A 19,019-nucleotide genomic window follows, 5' to 3' on the forward strand; every position below is an offset into this window, starting at 1 on the left:
ATGAACGTGTCTACCCTTGGGTGGGGCGGGTAGCAGGAACATAACAAGCAGCAAACCCCACTGTGAAAGTACATCTTATCTCCAGCAGCCAAGTTCAGGCCACCTCCTTCCTGTGCTTCTTCTGGTTGCCAACAGTGGGCTCAGCTCTTCCCCGTCCATTGAATTCACTGAGGCATTTGGAGAGGAATGCTTTTCTCCTTTGTGATACTTTGATTCTAAAGGCCATGGAAGGAACACGTTTTTAAAAAGGATGGGAACGCTGGGATAAGAAAGCTGTGAGGAAAAAGAAAATTATAGTATTATCTTTTGGACTTGCTGTGGTTAATAAGAGTCCTGAAGACCAGAGGTTATGCCAGCTCTATCTAGGTGGCATTAGACTGACTTGCCGAAATGTCACTGTGGAAAATTAATCAGTGCTAGCGTGCAGACTTGCAGACCTTTCATTCAGGAGTAGGAGGGAGAAGATAAATTTAGTCTCACCTGTGGGTCTATAAAAAAGGCTTTTTAAAAAAGGAAAGAGAAATTTAGGGCATCACTGAAAGGATGCAGAAGTGAATCCCAGAACAAAGTGTTACTTGCAGAAACTGCCATTAACTTTTCAGCACTCTGTGAAAGGTCGCTTTTCTTCCCTGCCCCTGTGCCGTGGCCCCGGAGTATTTTGGCAGAACATCTGATCGCTCTCCTGGGCCTCAGCACATCCCTCTACCCCCTAGGAAGATCTCCTTACTCCTATCTAACACACAGGAACTTTGCCGCTCTGTCTTCCTCCCTTGCATTCAACTTCTCTGCCTAGGTGGTCACTCATTAGAAATGCCTTTAACTGCCTGCTAAGAGCTTTTCATATTGGAATCTAGGACAGCTTTGGGTCTTTGCTCCAGCTCTGTGTTATTTTGTGTTTGCCTGCCAAGCACTTTCCAGCTCTCTGTTTCTTTATGTTTTTCAAGCCTTCATTTAAAACTCATTTCCTCCCATTTCGGTGGTCTACACACAGTGCTCTGTGCACTTCCAGAGCAGAAGTAGAAAAATACAGGTGTGACTTACAGAAACTGCAGGTGTGGGTCCTCAGGCTCCAACCTGATTTTGAAATTTCTCTGAAGAAGCCACAGACTTCGGTTTCTTGAACATGAGCCACTTTTCACAGCAGTTCCCTCGCACATGACTGTGTTTTGGCATTTGATGTGGACATACCAATGCAGCTGGACTCTGCAGAAAAACTCTGTGGCCCCAAAGTTCTAAAGTCGTTTTTGCTCACACCATCAGGGGTAGAAATGACCACTTCCAGAAGACTCAAATCTTCATTTAGCACCACTGTAGGCCCAGATAACAGCATCCAATTCATAGTAGGAACCTGTAAATATATGATGGGTGAATTAATGAACTTGGTCCCTGGTAGTACCCCAACATTCTCCTTTGGCATCTGGAAAATAAATATTCTATTGTAATTGTTGAGTACATATTAGTTTTTCCTATTTTGTAGTGAACCCCTGGAGGGAGGAGGCCACACCATGTTTCACTCATCTATGTAGTTTCAGAACCTAGAAGGAAGACAGGCGCCTCACGGGTATTCAAAACAGATTGTCAAGTGTTAAACTTGGGGGTGGATGAATCAACAGCTGAATAGAGTGTTGACCATTCAGCCGAGTGGTCACTTCCTTGGACATCCCAACACACTGCTCCACTTCTGAGGGTCTTGCTCTTTCTCAGGTCCTCCAGGCCCCCCAGAGGCCGTGACTATAGATGAAATCACAGACACCACGGCTCAGCTCTCCTGGAGGCCCGGGCCTGACAACCACAGCCCCGTCACCATGTACGTCATTCAAGCCAGGACTCCGTTCTCCGTGGGCTGGCAAGCGGTCAGCACAGGTGCTGTATTGAACCTCTGATTCTGGTGTCTCACCGGGGCTTCAGGAACTCAGCAGAATGGACACAGCTGTGCAGCAGAAGCTGAGGGGCCTCCTGTTTCTCGTTCAGACACATCGCTACAGATGAGACTTTCAGGCAGCGTTTCCTATACCTCAGCCCACTATACTAGAATTTATTTAATATTTTTCTTTCTATTGATTCACATTTGCTTGTTCTTTAATTTGTTCTAAGCCACAGTGTCTAAAATGATATTAAGTCTTGGCGGTGGTGGTGGTTTAGTTGGTAAGTCATGTCTGACTTTTACAACCTCATGGACTGTAGCCTGCCAAGCTCCTCTGTCCATGGGATTCTCCAGCTGAGAGTACTGGAGTAGGTTGCCATTTCCTTCTCCAGAGGATCTTCCTAACCTGGGAATTGAACCCTGGTCTCCTGAATTACAAGCAGATTCTTTACCAACTGAGCTATGAGGAAAGCCAACAAGGTCTTGTGTTGGTTTTATTTTTTAAACGTATTTTAAAATACATTTGTTATAAAAATAAAATGCATCATCTATCTGTGCATTACCTGAAATTGTCTGTGTGCCTCTAGTGGTGCACTTTGAAAAGCAGTAGGTTGTGTTACTCTATAGTCACAGTCTTTGTAAGGTTTGTACCCAGCTTTCAAAAAAACCTGTATCTAAGGACTGCATGGAGAATCTTGACTTGCTGTCATTTTTTTAGATGGATACATTTGAGTATGAAGAGGCATAAAGTTTTGTTAAAGCATACGTGAGTAGGCCTACCATTTCTGCTCCTGTCTACACCTCCCAATAGACTCATTTTGTTATTTTATTTAGGTTTTGTTTGAGGAAAAAAACAAACAAACAAGTAGTTATTGTAAGCATGTTGCACACTCCTCTGGTTTTTCCATTTGAGCATATCTGACCTCTGAAATGGGTTTCTGTGTTTCCAACTGAATCACTGACTTTCTCCTGGGTCACAGGAGTGTTTTAGGAAGAAAGGAAAGGAAAATCTGGAAATTAAGGATATATGACTTCTAATCCTGACTCTGCTAATTAGCAGATTTCTATACATCTTTATTTTCCTCTTCTGTTAAATGGGCAAATTAAGAACTGTTATGACCCTATACAGAAGTGATTGTGAGACTTAAAAAAAAAAGGTAAATTACTGAATAAATATGATGAAGGAAAGGAGGGGGATGAAGATATTGATATTCATAACAATGATAAGGATAGTATACAAAAGGAAATAGCTACAGCTAGAATCTGTGCTATGGGATCGCACAGAGTCGGACATGACTGAAGTGACTTAGCAGAATTGGTTGAGCCCTTATCTAAGTGCTTTTCTTGGGTGTTCTCAACTGCACTGTGAGTAGATGTTATTTCACAGTGAGAAAACCAAGGCATGGAAGGGTTAAGCAACTTTCCTAAAGTTCTTTGGCTGCTAAGAGTGGATTCAGCGTTAGAATCCAGGTTGTCTGACTCCAGAGCCCACACTTTTCACCTTTGGAGGGAAAGATTGTATGCATGTGGTCCAAAGGAGGCTGGAAGTCACTGTAGTCTGGCTACTGGGGCCTCAGCTTTGTCACAGGGACATCCCCTGGGCCCATTGGGAAATCTTTATGGTAATCAGTTCAAAACCCAAAAGGTTGCACAGAGAGTGTAGAAGCCAAGTCCAGGGCTCTGTGGCTTGTGGCTTCAGGCAGTGAGCCCCGTCCTCTGTGAAGGAGGCCTTCCCCAAATCCTGCTGACTGAACACTGTCAAATGCTGCCTCTCTGATCCCGCTTTTTGTGTTCTTCATGGACCCTCCGTTCTACGTGTGCAGCTTCTTTCTTTGGATATGCTAATACAATTTACTGACAGTAGTTGTATTGATCTATAACATTATTGCTCCATTGTTATTATAATGGAGCTTGGGCCATGTGGTCAAAGATGCAAATCCACTAGGACCTTGGATGAGTCATTTGACCTTTATGTGGTACCTTTTCCTCATCTATAAAAAGGAAGACAGTAATTTTACCTTATTTATAACTACCTAGGGTGATGGACAGGGAGGCCTGGCATGCTGCGATTCATGGGGTCGCAAAGAGTTGGACACGACTAAGCGACTGAACTGAACTGAACTGAGGGTAGTTGTAAGAATTAAACAATGTGCCCAGTTCTATTCAGTAAATACCGCAAAACATGTGAGGTGAGAGAACAAGACTGATTACAATCAGGTAGCCTTGGGCCTTGGAGACTGTCTTTTGTGGTGTCATCTGCTGGTGTGAGATCTGAGTTGATTGGTCTGGCGCGGAGTGGTCTGGGATGACCCTCGTGCAAAGGCTGTTTGTGCAGCTGCCCTCAGACCTGCACTGGTGCCCTGGATACAGTGACGGTGATGATGGTGATGCACTAAGTTCCAATCTTCCTAATGCAGAATTCTATGAAACATCCTCACCGTTTTTTTAACCTTGTAGTAACTAAAGTTTATGGCATATAATTTTGAATTCCTTTTAATCAATATTTTATTACATATAATTTTGAATCACAATCAACAATACTTTTTCTTAAATTGGGACAAGTAGTAAAATCAACTATTTCACTTTCTTTCGATGTCTTTCAGTCCCAGAACTCATCGATGGGAAGACATTCACAGCCACTGTGGTGGGCCTGAACCCCTGGGTTGAGTATGAATTCCGCACAGTTGCAGCGAACGTGATTGGGATTGGGGAGCCCAGCCGGCCCTCTGAGAAGCGGAGGACAGAAGAGGCCCGTGAGTAGCACCCCGAATACAGCAACTCCTGCTCCTTAGGGAGAAGCTTTTAATCATCCTGTTCTTCAGCCCTAATGAGCTTCTATGTTAAACATCCTTCCCTACAATGACTGCAGTCATCAGAAATGAGGCCAGTCGATGCTCAGCTTACTAACCAGCAAGGAGTATCTTTTCTATTGTTGTTTTTATTTATTTATTTTTGTAGACATATATTTGATGTACAATATTATACAAGTTAGAAGTGTACAGTATGGTGAGTCACAGATTTTAAAGGTTACACTCCATTTGTACTTATTATAAACTATTGGCTATATTCCCTATGTTTTATGATGTATCCTTGTACCTTATTTTGTACCTAATGATTTGTACTCCATACTTCCCTACCCTTACAACATTCTTCCCCGACTCCTGTCCCCACTGGTAACCACTGGTTTGTTCTTTCTCTCTTTCTGTGAGTCCCAGCACTGAGTTTCAATCCAGAGTTATAGTCTCACCCTTCACTGGGTTCCCTGGTCCAGGGAGAGACACTTGTCTTAGTTCCCTCAAATGCCATGTCTTTCTTCATTGGTTCCTTTGTCACCAAGACTTTCCTACCAGGATTATTATTTTTTTTAAAGGCACAACCACAGTTCAAATACTATCAACTCACAGGAATCTCAAGTGACAAAGATTAAGTTCTTCAGAAATGTCCAGTCAGATCATCTTAGGGCATAAACCCTTCCCAAAAGCTAAGGTTGGGAAATGAAAGTGTTAGTCACTCAGTCGTGCCCGACTCTTTGCAAGCCTGTGGACTGCAGCCCACCAGGTTCCTCTGGCCATGAGATTTTCCAGGCAAGGAGACTGGAGTGGGTTGCTGTTTCCTTCCTGCTAATGCAAGCCCGATCAACAGTTTAGTAGGAACTTCTGCATACACAGCTTGGGTGAACACAGGGAGAGAAGAGTATAAATTCATCAGCATTCCTTGTGTTTGTCACACATGGTGTGGAAGGCCCAGGTGTGGGTCTCTGTGAAGGTCCCAACTGTGATGAGACCAGTGTTTGTCGCTGTTGTTGTTCAGTCGCTCAGTCATGTCTGACTCTTTGTGACCCCGTGACCTGCCACACACCAGTCTTCCCTGTCCTTCACCATCTCCCAGAGGTTGCTCGAAGTAATGTCCCTTGAGTCAGTGATGCTATCGAACCATCTCATCCTCAGTGTTTGTTGAAGAAAGAGCAAAGCCCCGGAGCAAATGGGGCCTCTGACCCTATTCTTAGACACAAATCCATCTAGATCTGTTTCATTGTCTTTATCCAAGGGGACATACCCAGGCACCACATCTCTACCCCAGCCAGACATTTTCAGATTCTGTCTGGAGTTGTTCACTTACATGATGATAAGCCAATAATCCCCATGCTTCCTCCCCCACTGTGAAATCATAATTAATTCCTCTCAGCAGTCCCGAGGAGAAAGCTAGCCAAATTTCCCCTCTTTTACAGAGAAAACTGGGGATCAAAGAGCTTAAGCACAGTGAGCCAGAGGTCAGCCTCTGTCCACCACTTCCTTCAACACCCAGTTCACAACTCATGTTGCCTCGAGAAGCCACTAGCCCAGCCCTGCTCTGAGCAGCCGCGCTGCCGAAGGCCACCGCGCGCCTCCGTCCTGTCTGTGCTGCTCGGTTGCTGGCTGTCGGCATCGCTCTGTAATCATGCCGCATGTGCTCCTGGCCCCCGACTAGACTGTAAACTCTGCCTGGGCAGAGTGTGTATCACCTCTCCTTTGTGTATTGCCATGTGGTTACTGAACGCCTACCCAAGCATTAGAACCAGAACCTCAGTCCCTTTTCTCATCCCCCTGATCCTTGGCCTCTAAGGGTGGAGCTGAACCATTGTTCAGTCTTGTCAGATAATAGATGTGCCTCGTTGAATGGGAAATAGGTCACTGTGCAATAGCAGTTTCCTTGGTATATTTCATTTCTGTGAACTGATGCTTTAGACCCCTTGATCATACCATTTCTGACCTCAGATAACAAAGCCATGGGTCACCTCAGCCCCGCCACCGTCTTGGCCCTCCTGGTCTTTGTCACCTGACATGACTCGTTTTTGTCTCAACAGTCCCCGAAGTCACCCCAGCTAACGTCAGTGGTGGTGGAGGCAGCAAATCTGAACTGGTTATAACCTGGGAGGTAAATGAATCATGAAACAACAGCAACTCACATTAGTCCAGGCTATGTTTTCCTTTTATTCTGTGTTAAACATATCTAGGAAGTTTCCTCCTCTGTTTCTAACAACTAAAATCCATTTGAGTGCAGACACTCCCTTTCACAATGTTAATGGTCAGCAGAAAGAGATGATGTTTGCCCATCGATTATGGAGTTAAGTTTTAATTCAGTTCTTCACAGAAAAAAACAATCATGAAAGGGAAGACAACACAAGAAAAAAAGTGTATGTAATATTATACATTAAAGAAGTCTGGCTTAGAGAAAACCAGTTTTCTTCTTTTTTCCCTGAATTATTTCAAGGCCAGTTGTGCACATTAGACTCCATGTGCTAACACAGTTTCCTAGGGTTGACTTTGCTGCTGGAGCCCTCTTGTGTAAGGTTATTTTTAAAAAACAGAGGTTTATTAGTCACTCATTTATTGAAAATTGATTTTGAGAGAGGAAGTCAGAGTCTCCGCAAGAGTTCTAAATGTTTCTGAAGGATTCTAGACAACAAGCCCAGAAGTTCAAATCTGTCGTTTAACCAAAGCCCCAGCAGTGAGATAAGTCACTCACCCTTTCCCGGTCAGCACTTCTGAGCTGAGAGGGAAGATTTGGCCTGAGCAAGATGACCCTCACTTCTTTGGTGAGAGCTGCTTCACTGAGTGTGTGATGCTGGAGGAAGAATCATGTTGGATGGTACATGTTGGAAATGTTGGTTTTTAGATCAATTGTCCAGTGTCTCCCACCATCATTTCCAACAATTTCAAAGTTGATCTCCCACATCAGGAAGCCAGGCTCTCCACTGCAGGTTTACGGTAACATTTTTAAACTCCTGCTGCAGTCCCCTCCGAATACCGAAGCTAGACTGATGGCAAGTCCCAAACTGAAGACTCTACGAAACCCACGATGAGATAGGATGGAGGCAAGATGGGGTGTGGGTGGTGGTGCATTTGAATCAAGCTACTGCAGTCTCTGAAGACCACCTCCCTTCTTTCACAGACGGTCCCTGAGGAGTTACAGAACGGCAGAGGCTTTGGTTATGTGGTGGCCTTCCGACCCTACGGCAAAATGATCTGGATGCTGACGGTGCTGGCCTCCGCTGATGCCTCCAGATACGTGTTTAGGAATGAGAGTGTGCGTCCTTTCTCTCCTTTTGAGGTTAAAGTGGGTGTCTTCAACAATAAAGGAGAGGGCCCTTTCAGTCCCACCACGGTGGTATATTCTGCAGAAGAAGGTATGCTGCTTCTTCAATTCTAAAGATGTTGATTTCATTCATTTGTGTATTTCTTTATGGCTGCTCTGGGTCTCCGTGGCTAGGTGGGTCTTTCTAGGTTCAGAGAACGGGGGCTGTTCTCTAGCTGCGGTGCACGGGCTTCTCATCGCGGGTGTGTGGGCTTCTCCTTTTGCTGAACATGGGCTCTAGAGTGCAAGGGCTTCATACTTGCTGCTCCTAGGCTCAGTAATTGTGGCTGGTGGGCTCCAGAGCACAAACTCAGTAGTTGTGGTGCCCTGGCTAAGTTGCCCACCTCCCACTATACATGTAGGATCTTCCTGGACCAGTGATCGAACCAGTGTCCCCTGTATTGTAAGGTGGATTCCTAACCACTGGACCATAAGGGAAGCCCTAGATGTTGATTTCAGGATGTGCCATCAATTTAGCACGCTACCCATAAATTGAAGGCATATCCTGACTTGGGGAAAGTGTAGTATGAAAAATACATTTCATTGTCTTCCACCAATCTCTTAGAAAGACAGCAACTCCATTATATATAAAAACAAATGGATATCCATTATTAATTCCATTGCTAAGAACCAAAATCACAAGCACTATAGAAGACCTTCCATTTGTATATAATATTACTTTCAACAGAATTATATTTTGTACCTTTAGGTGAACGCCAGAATATAATTTGCATTTCCTCTTACCACTTTTCATATGTCATAGTATACTCAAAAATTAGTCTGTTATTAAGTAGAGAGAGTCACGAAGCAATGTGATTGTTACACTGTCACCCATGGTGTTATCATGTTGAGGAGTTCTCATTTATTTGTACTGCCTCTGTGCTAGCATTGCTCTCAGAATGCCTTGCATAATGGTCTTCATTTCCACTGGCATTCACCTTCATTGTTTCAAAGCTGATGTTCGGAATGAGACCATATTAAAACAGTTGCAAGTTGAGTCATTAATTTGGAGTAAGTGAAGATGCAGTCCGTTCTGTACAGAGAAGTCAGCCCCTTAGACTCAGCAGTTCTCCATGATCTCACCCTCACCTCTCTTTTCTGCTTCACTTCCCTGCATGATCCATGCTCCAACCATAGCCAGAGGATTTGCAGTTATCCAAAGAAGCTTGAGCCCCTAGCATATGCTTCAACTTCTCTTAATGTTCTCTGCCTTGCCCACTTTGTGATTTCACAGTTATCTTTCAAAATTCAACTCGAACAACTAAGTAAGGCCTTCTCTCATTTCCCTAGGCCAGCTGACTGAGTTGCTTCTCTTTGTCCTTGTACCCTAACATTCCTCTGTTATAATTCTCGTCTCAATGTATTATAAATTTTGAGTTATAGTTTTATATTCTCACTAAGGTGTATTTCCTGAGGGCCAGATATTTATTTTTTCATCTTTGTGTCACCAGTGTCTGAACATGTATGCCACACAGGCCCCTAATAAATACTGAGTGAATTAATGCACAGATAAAATAATACATTATTATAAATAGACACAACCTTAGTGGCCTCCACCTCCAGCATGTTCTGGAACATAATGTGGATTTCAGAGGGAGCATACAAGTTACTGTTAATGGTTCTAGGTGAACCTTTAAAAATATCTGATAGTTATATATTGGTTTGAATTGCATCCGAAAATTTATAGCCATCAAATCAAAACCAGAATTTCATGAAGTTACAGCTCACAATATGCCTAAGCTTTTCCTTAAGAAAGATCACTGACAGGAAAACCTTCAGATAAAAATGGTACATAGCTCTGGCAGAAATCTGGCAAAGAACAGAAATGTGGGGGACAGACTTAGTTTAGACTCTCCTTTACAACTAAGGATGCTAAGGCCCAGAAAGCATAAATGACTTGTCCAAGACATACAACTGGCGGTACAGAACTGAACTGTCACCCAGCCCTCCTGTAACTTAGTCAAGTCAGTTGATTCTCCTGTTTTCTGTCTCTCTCATTTTCATAATAGCAAGTGGAACTCTCATCTTTGACAAATGCTAATTAAGAAGGGTGTATATTAAATAAATTGCTGGCTAGGAGAACTTGGCTCTTAAACGTCAGTTTCCTGGTTTATTTCCCTTCCAGTTCAGTTCAGTCTCTCAGTCATGTCCGACTCTTTGTGACCTCATGAATTGCAGCATGCCAGGCCTCCCTGTCCATTGCCAACTCCCGGAGTTCACTCAAACTCATGTCCATCGAGTCGGTGATGCCATCCAGCCATCTCATCCTCTGTCGTCCCCTTCTCCTCCTGCCCCCAATCCCTCCCAGCATCAGAGAGTCTTTTCCACTTAACCCTAAATTTAGAAGCCAAAGACTTTGAACAGCTCTCTTCAGCACTGTCTCCATCACCACCCCCTCCCAGCCGTTAATCCTGGGTCCTCTGTGAAGTGAATGTTTGGGTCATGATCAGTAAAGATTAGTCTATAATAATGGATTCTTTGCATCTATGATGCCAGTATCCAGAACCCTATTTTGATATAGCTGATAGAGTCGTAAATTTTTCCACACTCATCTGCAGAACCCACCAAACCACCAGCCAGCATCTTTGCCAGAAGTCTTTCTGCAACAGACATTGAAGTTTTCTGGGCCTCCCCCATGGAAAAGAATAGAGGTCGGATACAAGGGTATGAGGTAAGCAAGAGATGGGTGCCTTGGTTCTGGGTAAGGGTCTCTACCTCTCAGTGAGAACTTTCCACACACACACTGATGGAAAAAAGACCTCGAGTTCCATGTAGAGACGTTTGTTTTAGAGAACAATGGTGTCTAGAGGAGCACGAATGAAAGCACTGAGCATTCTGCTGTGAGCTTACTCCTTTCCGAATTAGAGATCTCTGTCCAAACACATGCAGGTCTGAGCATATATAAGATGGTTGGCAAGTTGAGCTTTGATTTCTGATACACCCAGTATCACTTGGCCTCAAAACGAGGTGGGGGTCAGGGAGGGAGAAATAGCAACAATGGTTGTGCCAATTTACCATCTGACTCTGAAGCTCAAAACAAAGAGGGGGCCTTTTTTTTCTTGCCAGTTATGTCTCAGTGCACACAAAGGTCTTGGTTCTGAAGGCTCTGCTTATGACTTGCTATACAGAAAATTAACACTGTCATAAGAATCTTGTATGAAAAAAAAAATCACATTGGAGATATCCCCAATAGGTATGACATCCAAGGTCTTCCTTTGTGTTTTCTCAGGTTAAATATTGGAGACATGATGACAAAGAAGAAAATGCTCGAAAAATACGAACAGTAGGAAATCAGACGTCAACAAAAATCACCAACTTAAAAGGCAGTGCCTTGTATCATTTAGCTGTCAAGGCATATAATTCTGCTGGGACAGGCCCCTCCAGTGCAACAGTCAACGTGACAACCAGAAAGCCACGTAAGAATATACTTGCTCAGAAATATTTCAGGGATTCATCAAACATATTCCAAGTTCATTGCCCATCCCTACCTCCCAGTGGTCATTTGCATACTAATTGGTATCATTATGGAGATTCAGATTTACCTTAGCATTTTAACTGAACCTTCCTGAATACCATGCAAAATTCATTGCTCTGGAGGACAGAAAGATAAATGTTTTCTCCTCACTGGGAAGGGCTACTTCTTTTAGCTATAAATGTTAGGCGACCAACTGAATCTTTTTCCATTTGCAGCGCTGTATCTCGTCAGATTTTAGTGACCTTGAAGACACATATTAGTGCAATAGCCCGTTAAATTGCCTCCACTCTCGAATTCTAGGAAGGAGCTATTCCTCAGAATCCATTGAGACTTAATAATCTGTGACTTCGTATATCTTAATTTTTTTTATAGCGCCAAGTCAACCCCCCGGAAACATCATATGGAATTCATCGGACTCCAAAATTATCCTCAATTGGGATCAAGTGAAGGCCCTGGATAATGAGTCAGAAGTAAAAGGATACAAAGTGGGTAATTTCTTTTATTGCTAAAGCACCTATACTCCTGCTGTTAATGGGGGCACACTGTTCTCGTGAATCTGTCCTCACTTTCCCGATGATGCTCTCACAGACTCATTTCTCCATCTCTGCCCCAAAGTGGTCTGGTCTGAGTTTTATAAATGGTCCCTGACAACTGACCAGGATTGAGAGAATCGCCTAAACTTCAGTCTCAGACAGAGTCAATCGGAAGTGGTTAAACACCCTGTGTTTGGGTCTATAAAAAAATCATGAAGATCCATATTTTTAATATCTCCAAAGTCAATTTTGTTTTGTTCTTGTCTTGATCACATTTTTAATCATCAGTAGTAGCTTCGTGTAACTAATGGTTAATTTTTTTTTTTCATGTCCCTTTTGTTATGGAGATACTGTTGCTGTTGTTTAGTCAGCAAGTCATGTCCAACTCTTTGCCACCCTCTGGATTGTAGCTCCCCAGGCTCCTCTGCCCATGGGATTTCCCAGGCAAGAATACTGGAGGGGGTTGCCATTTCCTTCTCCAGGGGCTCTTCCTGACCCAGGGATTGAACCCGCATTTCCTGCTTGGCAGGTGGATTCTTTACCCCTGAGCCACCAGGGAAGCCCGTATACATGCATGTGTATATGGATATGGATGTACACATATGCACAAGAATTTTTTAGGAAATTCATTTACCTGATCCTATAAATGTTAGCCTGACTTTAATAAACTAGAAGAGGAAATTGACTGTAGCTGTGGTGCCACAGTCATTAAAATTAAAAGGCATTTTAAGTATCCTGTTTTGTTTCACTTTTAAAGAACATTTGAGGCAACACAGGCCAAACAGAACTAGTTGGCAGGATGCATCAAGCCTGCATGCTGCTATTTTGTGGCATTTTCGTAGGGAGCTGTGGCAAGCAGCACACTGACAGTGCTGTCAGGCACTGGTTACAGTTTGCAAAGCCAGGGCTGGGAATTGACACAGTTAGCCTTGAGTGGTGTGATTAGAGGATTCGGAAACCTTCCCTGCTATGGACCGTTTTCCTTTGTTCATGCAGCACAGTGATTTATATTCTGCAGCAGGGAAATATTCCCTAAAAACTGATCTACAGACCTTCCACTGGATCCCTTTTTAAAGGTAAACTTTCTAGAAGGATCTGACAGACTAGAGCAAAAACAATCACGTCTTGATCCTCTAGTCAGTATGTGACTTCAGGTAAATCCCATAACCTCTCTGAGACTGCATTTCTCTTCTGCTAAATGAGAACTCTTCATTTCCCCCAAGCCTTTACGGCTCTATTCCTTCTCCTTGGGACTGCCCCCTTTTGCATCTGCGTCCTTAATCAGGCCTGAGATGAGAAGCCTTCCCTGATGGCCAGAGCTCTCACTGTTTGTTGGATTTTTAAAAGTACTTTCCATCCTCTTGGGTAATTGTAATTGGCTGATGACTTACTGTGAATCCTCAGACTGTGGGCCTCATGAGCACGTAGCCTTCATGGTCCCCATAATTTCTCCAGCCAAGGATGCATTCTCTACAGTGGTGTGAGAAGGGAGCCCTCATTTCCTGAACTCCTAAATCATTAGTCTCTTAGTGTGAAATAATTGGAAAGAGTTCATCTGACTAGTTTTATCCAACTTGAGAGAGGCATGGGGTTTGGGAGGCTGGAAGATGAAAGAGAGGACTGAAACGAAGCAAAGAAAGAAAGAAAGAGTACAGACAGTTCTCACAGTTCTCTGACCCACGCTGACACTGCCGGGACTTTGAACACGGCACGAAGGAGATGCAGATGTGGTTGGCCTGAATTAATTTAACCAAACCAAGGGAGAGAAGCAAAAAAATACAGGAGACAGAAAGTCTTCCTCCCGGCTTCCAGTGTCACCTAGTAGAACAGGAGATAGGAAAACACAATAAAAATCCCAAAGCTTTAGCACTCCCTGAGGAGGGGCACGAGTTCCATGAGAGAAGCTTTTACTAGGTTTTAAACTGCATGTTGAAACCGGTGCTGAAATGAAATTGAACAGCAGGGAGCTGCGTAAAGAATTTCAGGGAACCAAGCAAAATGTTAGCTGGGCAGGAAATCCCGGAGATCATCCAGCCAAAGCCCTTCATTTTACAAATGCAAAACCCGAAGGCCGTTGAGTAAAGAGTGCCATCAGCTTCCACAGGGCAGGGATGTATACACTAGCTGAAGTCTGCTTCAGTGAACTGGGTCTAAAAGATTATAGGCATTTTTAGAAGAAGAATTGAAAAATGAGTATCATTTAGTTGCTGCTTCTTTGTCTTCCCTCCCTCTCTCTGAAACGAAACTCGTATGAACTTGTCTTATTAGCACTTTTCCAAGGAGGCCCTTCATATATTTATATATTTTTTAATTCAACAGACACTTTTACAGACATCTAGAAGAGTCCCTGTGCAGCACAGAATCAGGCAGGTGTGTGGGAATCAAGCAGCACAAGGCTGACAAGGAAGTGTTCACCTCCCAGAAAAGAATTGGGGCTTCCCACAGTATTTGGGGAATTTTTACTCCCGTACTAGAATAAAACGTTGGAACAAATTACAGCCGGATAGCATGGAACCTTTGCAGATGTGAGCAGCAGATCAGATGATATAACTATTTTTTTTTTTTTGGTAGAACGACCCTGTATGTATTTATTTCATATATGTATCACAAGCGTTCAGACTTAATTTAAAATAAAAAAAGAAACAAAAAAAATTACAATTTAAGATACAGAGACCTATCCTGAAACTGAGGAAAGGACAATCTCAGGAAATAATAAAAAGACAGCACAAGGAGAACCATGGATTTAGGCCTTTCCCCCCACCCCCCCAAATAAGGTTTTTTCATGTTGATTCATTGTGCCTTGTAGAGCTAAATTATATCTATGAAATACCTAGTGGCACCTCCAGGGTGGGAATTTCCTGCCTTAGGGAGCATCACTAATAGGTGGGTATGAAGTTTGAAACGCTCCATGTGCTGACAGTGGACGAGTAACAAGGTGGGAAAGGGCCTTTCTGACTTCTTCTTGACTTCCCATTCAATTCAGTTCCTTCCCTTCTCTTTAGAGCTGGGACTGGAGGAACCAGACTCCCACGCATCCTCATTTAGATGCCAAGGGATCTCAGCATACCTGGTCATAGATATCGAAATGCTACACACACAGTGTCAATGTTCAGGATATATAGTTCTGTAAAAATTAAACATTGGTGCATATCTGTGTGTTTTTGTTTTTGTTTTTACCTAAATTGTCTAGATCTGTGGGTTTTCGGCTTGGGTAAATGGTCCACAAAAGAAGTCAACTTTAGGAAGTTTAAGGCCCCAAATACTCTTTCAGCACAAATTGTTGAGCTACTTTATCACACTTAAACTAAAAAAAGTGTGTCTGGTTTCAGTATCACAAAAGTAAACAGAGCCAGGCAGGTTATGTAAATGGATTAAGGTGGCTTAATTCTTTCAATAAAATATCGTCAATAAATGTGCCAAGCACTGGTCTAATTCTTTCTAACTTTATAATAACCCATGAAGCAGGTACAGTTATTAGCCTCCGTTTTATAGATAAATAACTCATGGCACAGAGTTTAGTAACTTGCCTTCTTCCTATAGCTTGTAGTTTTTTCACTAATTTATTGAGACATGATTGACATATAATATTGTGTAAATTTAAGATATACACATGTTGATTTGATACATTTATATATTGTGATATGATCACCACCGTAGCATTTGCTAAGGCCTCCATCCCATCACTTAATTACCATTTCTTGTTTGTGGTGGCAACATTGAGATCTACTCTCTTAGGAACACCCAAGTACATGATACAGTGTTATTAACACAGCTAGTATATTAAAGACCTGAACTCGGAATATAGGCAGCATTATTCCAAAGTCTTTCCTTTTAGCCCCTCAGTTATTTGCCTGGCAGAAGTAAACAAATAGATCAATAAAGTACTACCAAGAAAAATAACTCAGAGTGAGGGGAATAGACAGTGGATAGATAGGAAAGATGTTATTTTAAATAAAGCCCGGGGAAAGCCTTTATCAAGAGGTGACATTTCCATTGGGCCATGAAAAAAGGAGGGAGTGAGATAAGCAGCTCTCTGAGAGTGTTCCAAGAATAGTGACCAGGATGTGCAAAGGTCCTGAGGTAGATGTATAGCATCATGACATAACAGGGCGTGTTGGAGACCATGGTACCTATAGACTTTGTGATGGTCCAGAAAAGGTAGTAACTTCTAAGGTCCAACCAGTTGTTTCCAGACAGGAAATGTAGACCAATGCGGCCATATCTTCCAGTTTTTAGTAGAACCCCATTATAAATTATAAGAAACTACATATAATAAAATTATAATCCAATGTAATAATAATCCAACGTGGATTATAATTTTATTATATGTAGTTTCTTGGTTTTTAAATGGTGACGTCTAACTTAAAAAAAGAAAAAGTAAACCCACCGAGGGCCAAATAGTTAAAATGCGCAAGCCAAATGTGACCTATGGGCCATGAGTTTCTACTCTCTAGCCCCCTTTGTTCTGTGTTCATGGAAACAGAGCCCAGAAAATGAAAGCCGTTTGTCCACAGTGGTGGCCAAGCTGGTCTTAGTTAAGAATATAGGCTGTGAACCCACCCTGCCTGAGTTTGAATGCTGTGTCCCCCACTTACTGGCTGTAAGACCTTGGGCACATTGCTGAACATCTGTAGGCCTCAGACTCCTCATCTTTAAAATCAGAATAGGGACTTCCATGATGATCCAGGAGTTAAGACTCCACGCTTCCAATGCAGGGGGAGCAGGTTCAATACCTGGTCAGGTAACTAAGATCCTACATGCAGAGTGGCCAAAAAAGAAAATCAGAATACTAATAATGCCTATCTCAAGGTATATGATGTTGAAATTCATGAATAGCATTCAATAGTGTTTGATTCTATTTTCATTATTCCCATGAACTTACTCTTTCTCCTTATCTTCCACCGTGGATTATAAGAAATGTAAGCACTGCCTTTAAGTCAATCAGCTGAACTAAGCTTGGGCTAAGGTCAATCAACAGAACTAAAGCTGAAATAAGCTTCATTGTGGCATAAATAAAGGTTACAGGCCTTTATTTAGCTTCCACTGCAGCCCCCCAGGGCTTCCCCAGCGGCTCAGTGGTAAAGCATCGGCCTGCAATGCCACAGGAAACACAGGTTTGATCCCTGGGTTGGGCAGATCCCTTGGAGGAAGGCAACCCACTCCAGTATTCTTGCCTGGTGAATCCCCATGGACAAAGGAGCCCTGGTGGGCTACCGTCCATGGGGTTGCAAAGAGTTGGGCATGACTGAAGCAACTTAGCCCAGGTGCACGCAGCTCAGCCCCCAACATTACACGACTAGTAAGCAGTGCTGATAAAAGGGCTGTTTTTTCCTGTAAGTGTTTCTTTTGGATTTATATTTGAAACTAGTTGAATCCTCTGTGCTCTGGCAAGGACCAGAGGTAAATCAAAGAAGCAATTTATTCCTCAAAGCCAGATGTGCCCTTGCATCCCATCAGCCAGCCCATGTTCCTGAGGGGCTGTGATGAGATGCTCTGACAGTCCTGGATGTGCCTCAGGATTTATTTGAGCCTGATCATTAGTGAGTGGATGCTGAGTTTGATACAACTGATACTCCTGAGAAGGAAGGGGGGCGCTTATGAATCTTTCCACCCTAAGGAAATTGTGTTTTCCACCTTGTATTAGAGAGACATAAATAAAGGTGATGAAATGCCAGGAAACAAATGGGATCTGAACCATTTTAAGGGAATCTGATGCATTTCTCTTGTGTTTGGGTTTTCTTGCAATAGTAGAGTGACCCTATGTCTCTGACCTCAGCAAATCAGAATTCATAGTGGGTCTTAGGGGGCTTTCCAGGTGGCTCAGACGTAAAGAATCCACCTGTCAAGCAGGTGACCTGGGTTTGATCCCTGGGTTGGGAAGATCCCATGGAAAAGGAAATGGCAGCCCACTTCAGTATTCTTGCTTGGTAAAGCCCATGGACAGAGAGGCCTGGTGGGCTACAGACCACAGGTTCGCAAGAGTTGGACAGGACTTAGCGACTAAACAGTGGCAGCAGTGGGTCTTAGGGAAAGATGAGCTAGTCTTATTGTTCTCTAAGTGTGGCCCCTGGACCAGAGGCAATGGTATTACCTGAGGACTTGTTAGAAATGCAGATTTTTCAAGTCCCAACTAAGACCTATGAAATCAGAAACTCAAGTGGGGCCTGGTGATAGATGCTTTAAGAGGCTCTCTAGTCAACTCTGATACAAGCTTAGGTTTGAGAACCCTGATTTCATTCATGATTCCCTGAATGAACATCTGAAGATCTTTTTAAAAACATACCATGGTCTGGACCCGTCTTCTCTGGAGTCTGACATGGGAGGTCTGGGGCATGGCTGGAGGTGGATTCCTCAGCCTCCTCGCAGATGCCACTTCAAGTTGGATGATTCTCTGTTGTGGGAACTGCCCTCTGTATTATAGGAGGACCCAGGCACTCACAACACTAGCAACAGCCACTGTGACAACCAGAAATGTCTGCAGACATTGGCCAAATGCCCTCCCGGGGCACAAAATTGCTCCTCCACCACTCCCCCCACCCAAGTTGAGAACCAGTGGCCTATAGCAGGGTTCTCCCATCTCATTTTCTAATGCCTGATGATCTGAAGTGGAGCTGATGTGATAATAATAGAAATAAAGTGCACAGTAAATATAATACACTTGAATCATCCTGAAACTACCCCCCCCTCCACCCCTAATTTGTGGAAAAACTGTCTTCCATGAAACCAGTCCTGGTGCCAAAAATATTGGAGCTCACTGGACTAGAGCATCGGTATTTTTCCAGGTTCCCTAAGTGCTTCTAACGTAGAACCAGGACCTGGAACCATTCATGTCACCCAGCCCTATTTTTTTTTTTTTAATATCAAGAGAAATGATGAGTTATAGTGGTTGAAGAGCATGGGCTTAGGAACCCTTATCTTATCACTCACCAGCTCTGCAGTATCTCTGGGCCTCAGTGTCCTCATCTGTGGACACGGATAACAGTGCCTGTCTTGTCAGATGCTGTCACCATTAAGCATAGCTGTGCCAGTAGTG

General features: G+C 43.2%; 1 protein-coding gene across 2 annotated transcripts in view; it reads left to right on the plus strand.

The window, feature by feature from the left end:
* The window catches only part of CNTN4 (contactin 4), a 1,027,325-nt gene that overhangs the window by 1,001,572 nt on the left and 6,734 nt on the right, over positions 1–19,019 (plus strand). For both annotated transcript variants that reach the window (XM_040245968.1, XM_040245967.1), the window contains 7 exons: positions 1,705–1,863; positions 4,468–4,617; positions 6,708–6,778; positions 7,796–8,030; positions 10,537–10,649; positions 11,208–11,394; positions 11,826–11,938. In XM_040245968.1, coding sequence (XP_040101902.1) covers positions 1,705–1,863; positions 4,468–4,617; positions 6,708–6,778; positions 7,796–8,030; positions 10,537–10,649; positions 11,208–11,394; positions 11,826–11,938 — 1,028 coding nt within the window. The remainder of the gene's footprint in view (positions 1–1,704; positions 1,864–4,467; positions 4,618–6,707; positions 6,779–7,795; positions 8,031–10,536; positions 10,650–11,207; positions 11,395–11,825; positions 11,939–19,019) is intronic.

This window comes from Oryx dammah, unplaced genomic scaffold (assembly GCF_014754425.2).
Source record: "Oryx dammah isolate SB20612 unplaced genomic scaffold, SCBI_Odam_1.1 HiC_scaffold_9, whole genome shotgun sequence".
Classification (NCBI taxonomy): Eukaryota; Metazoa; Chordata; class Mammalia; order Artiodactyla; family Bovidae; genus Oryx; species Oryx dammah.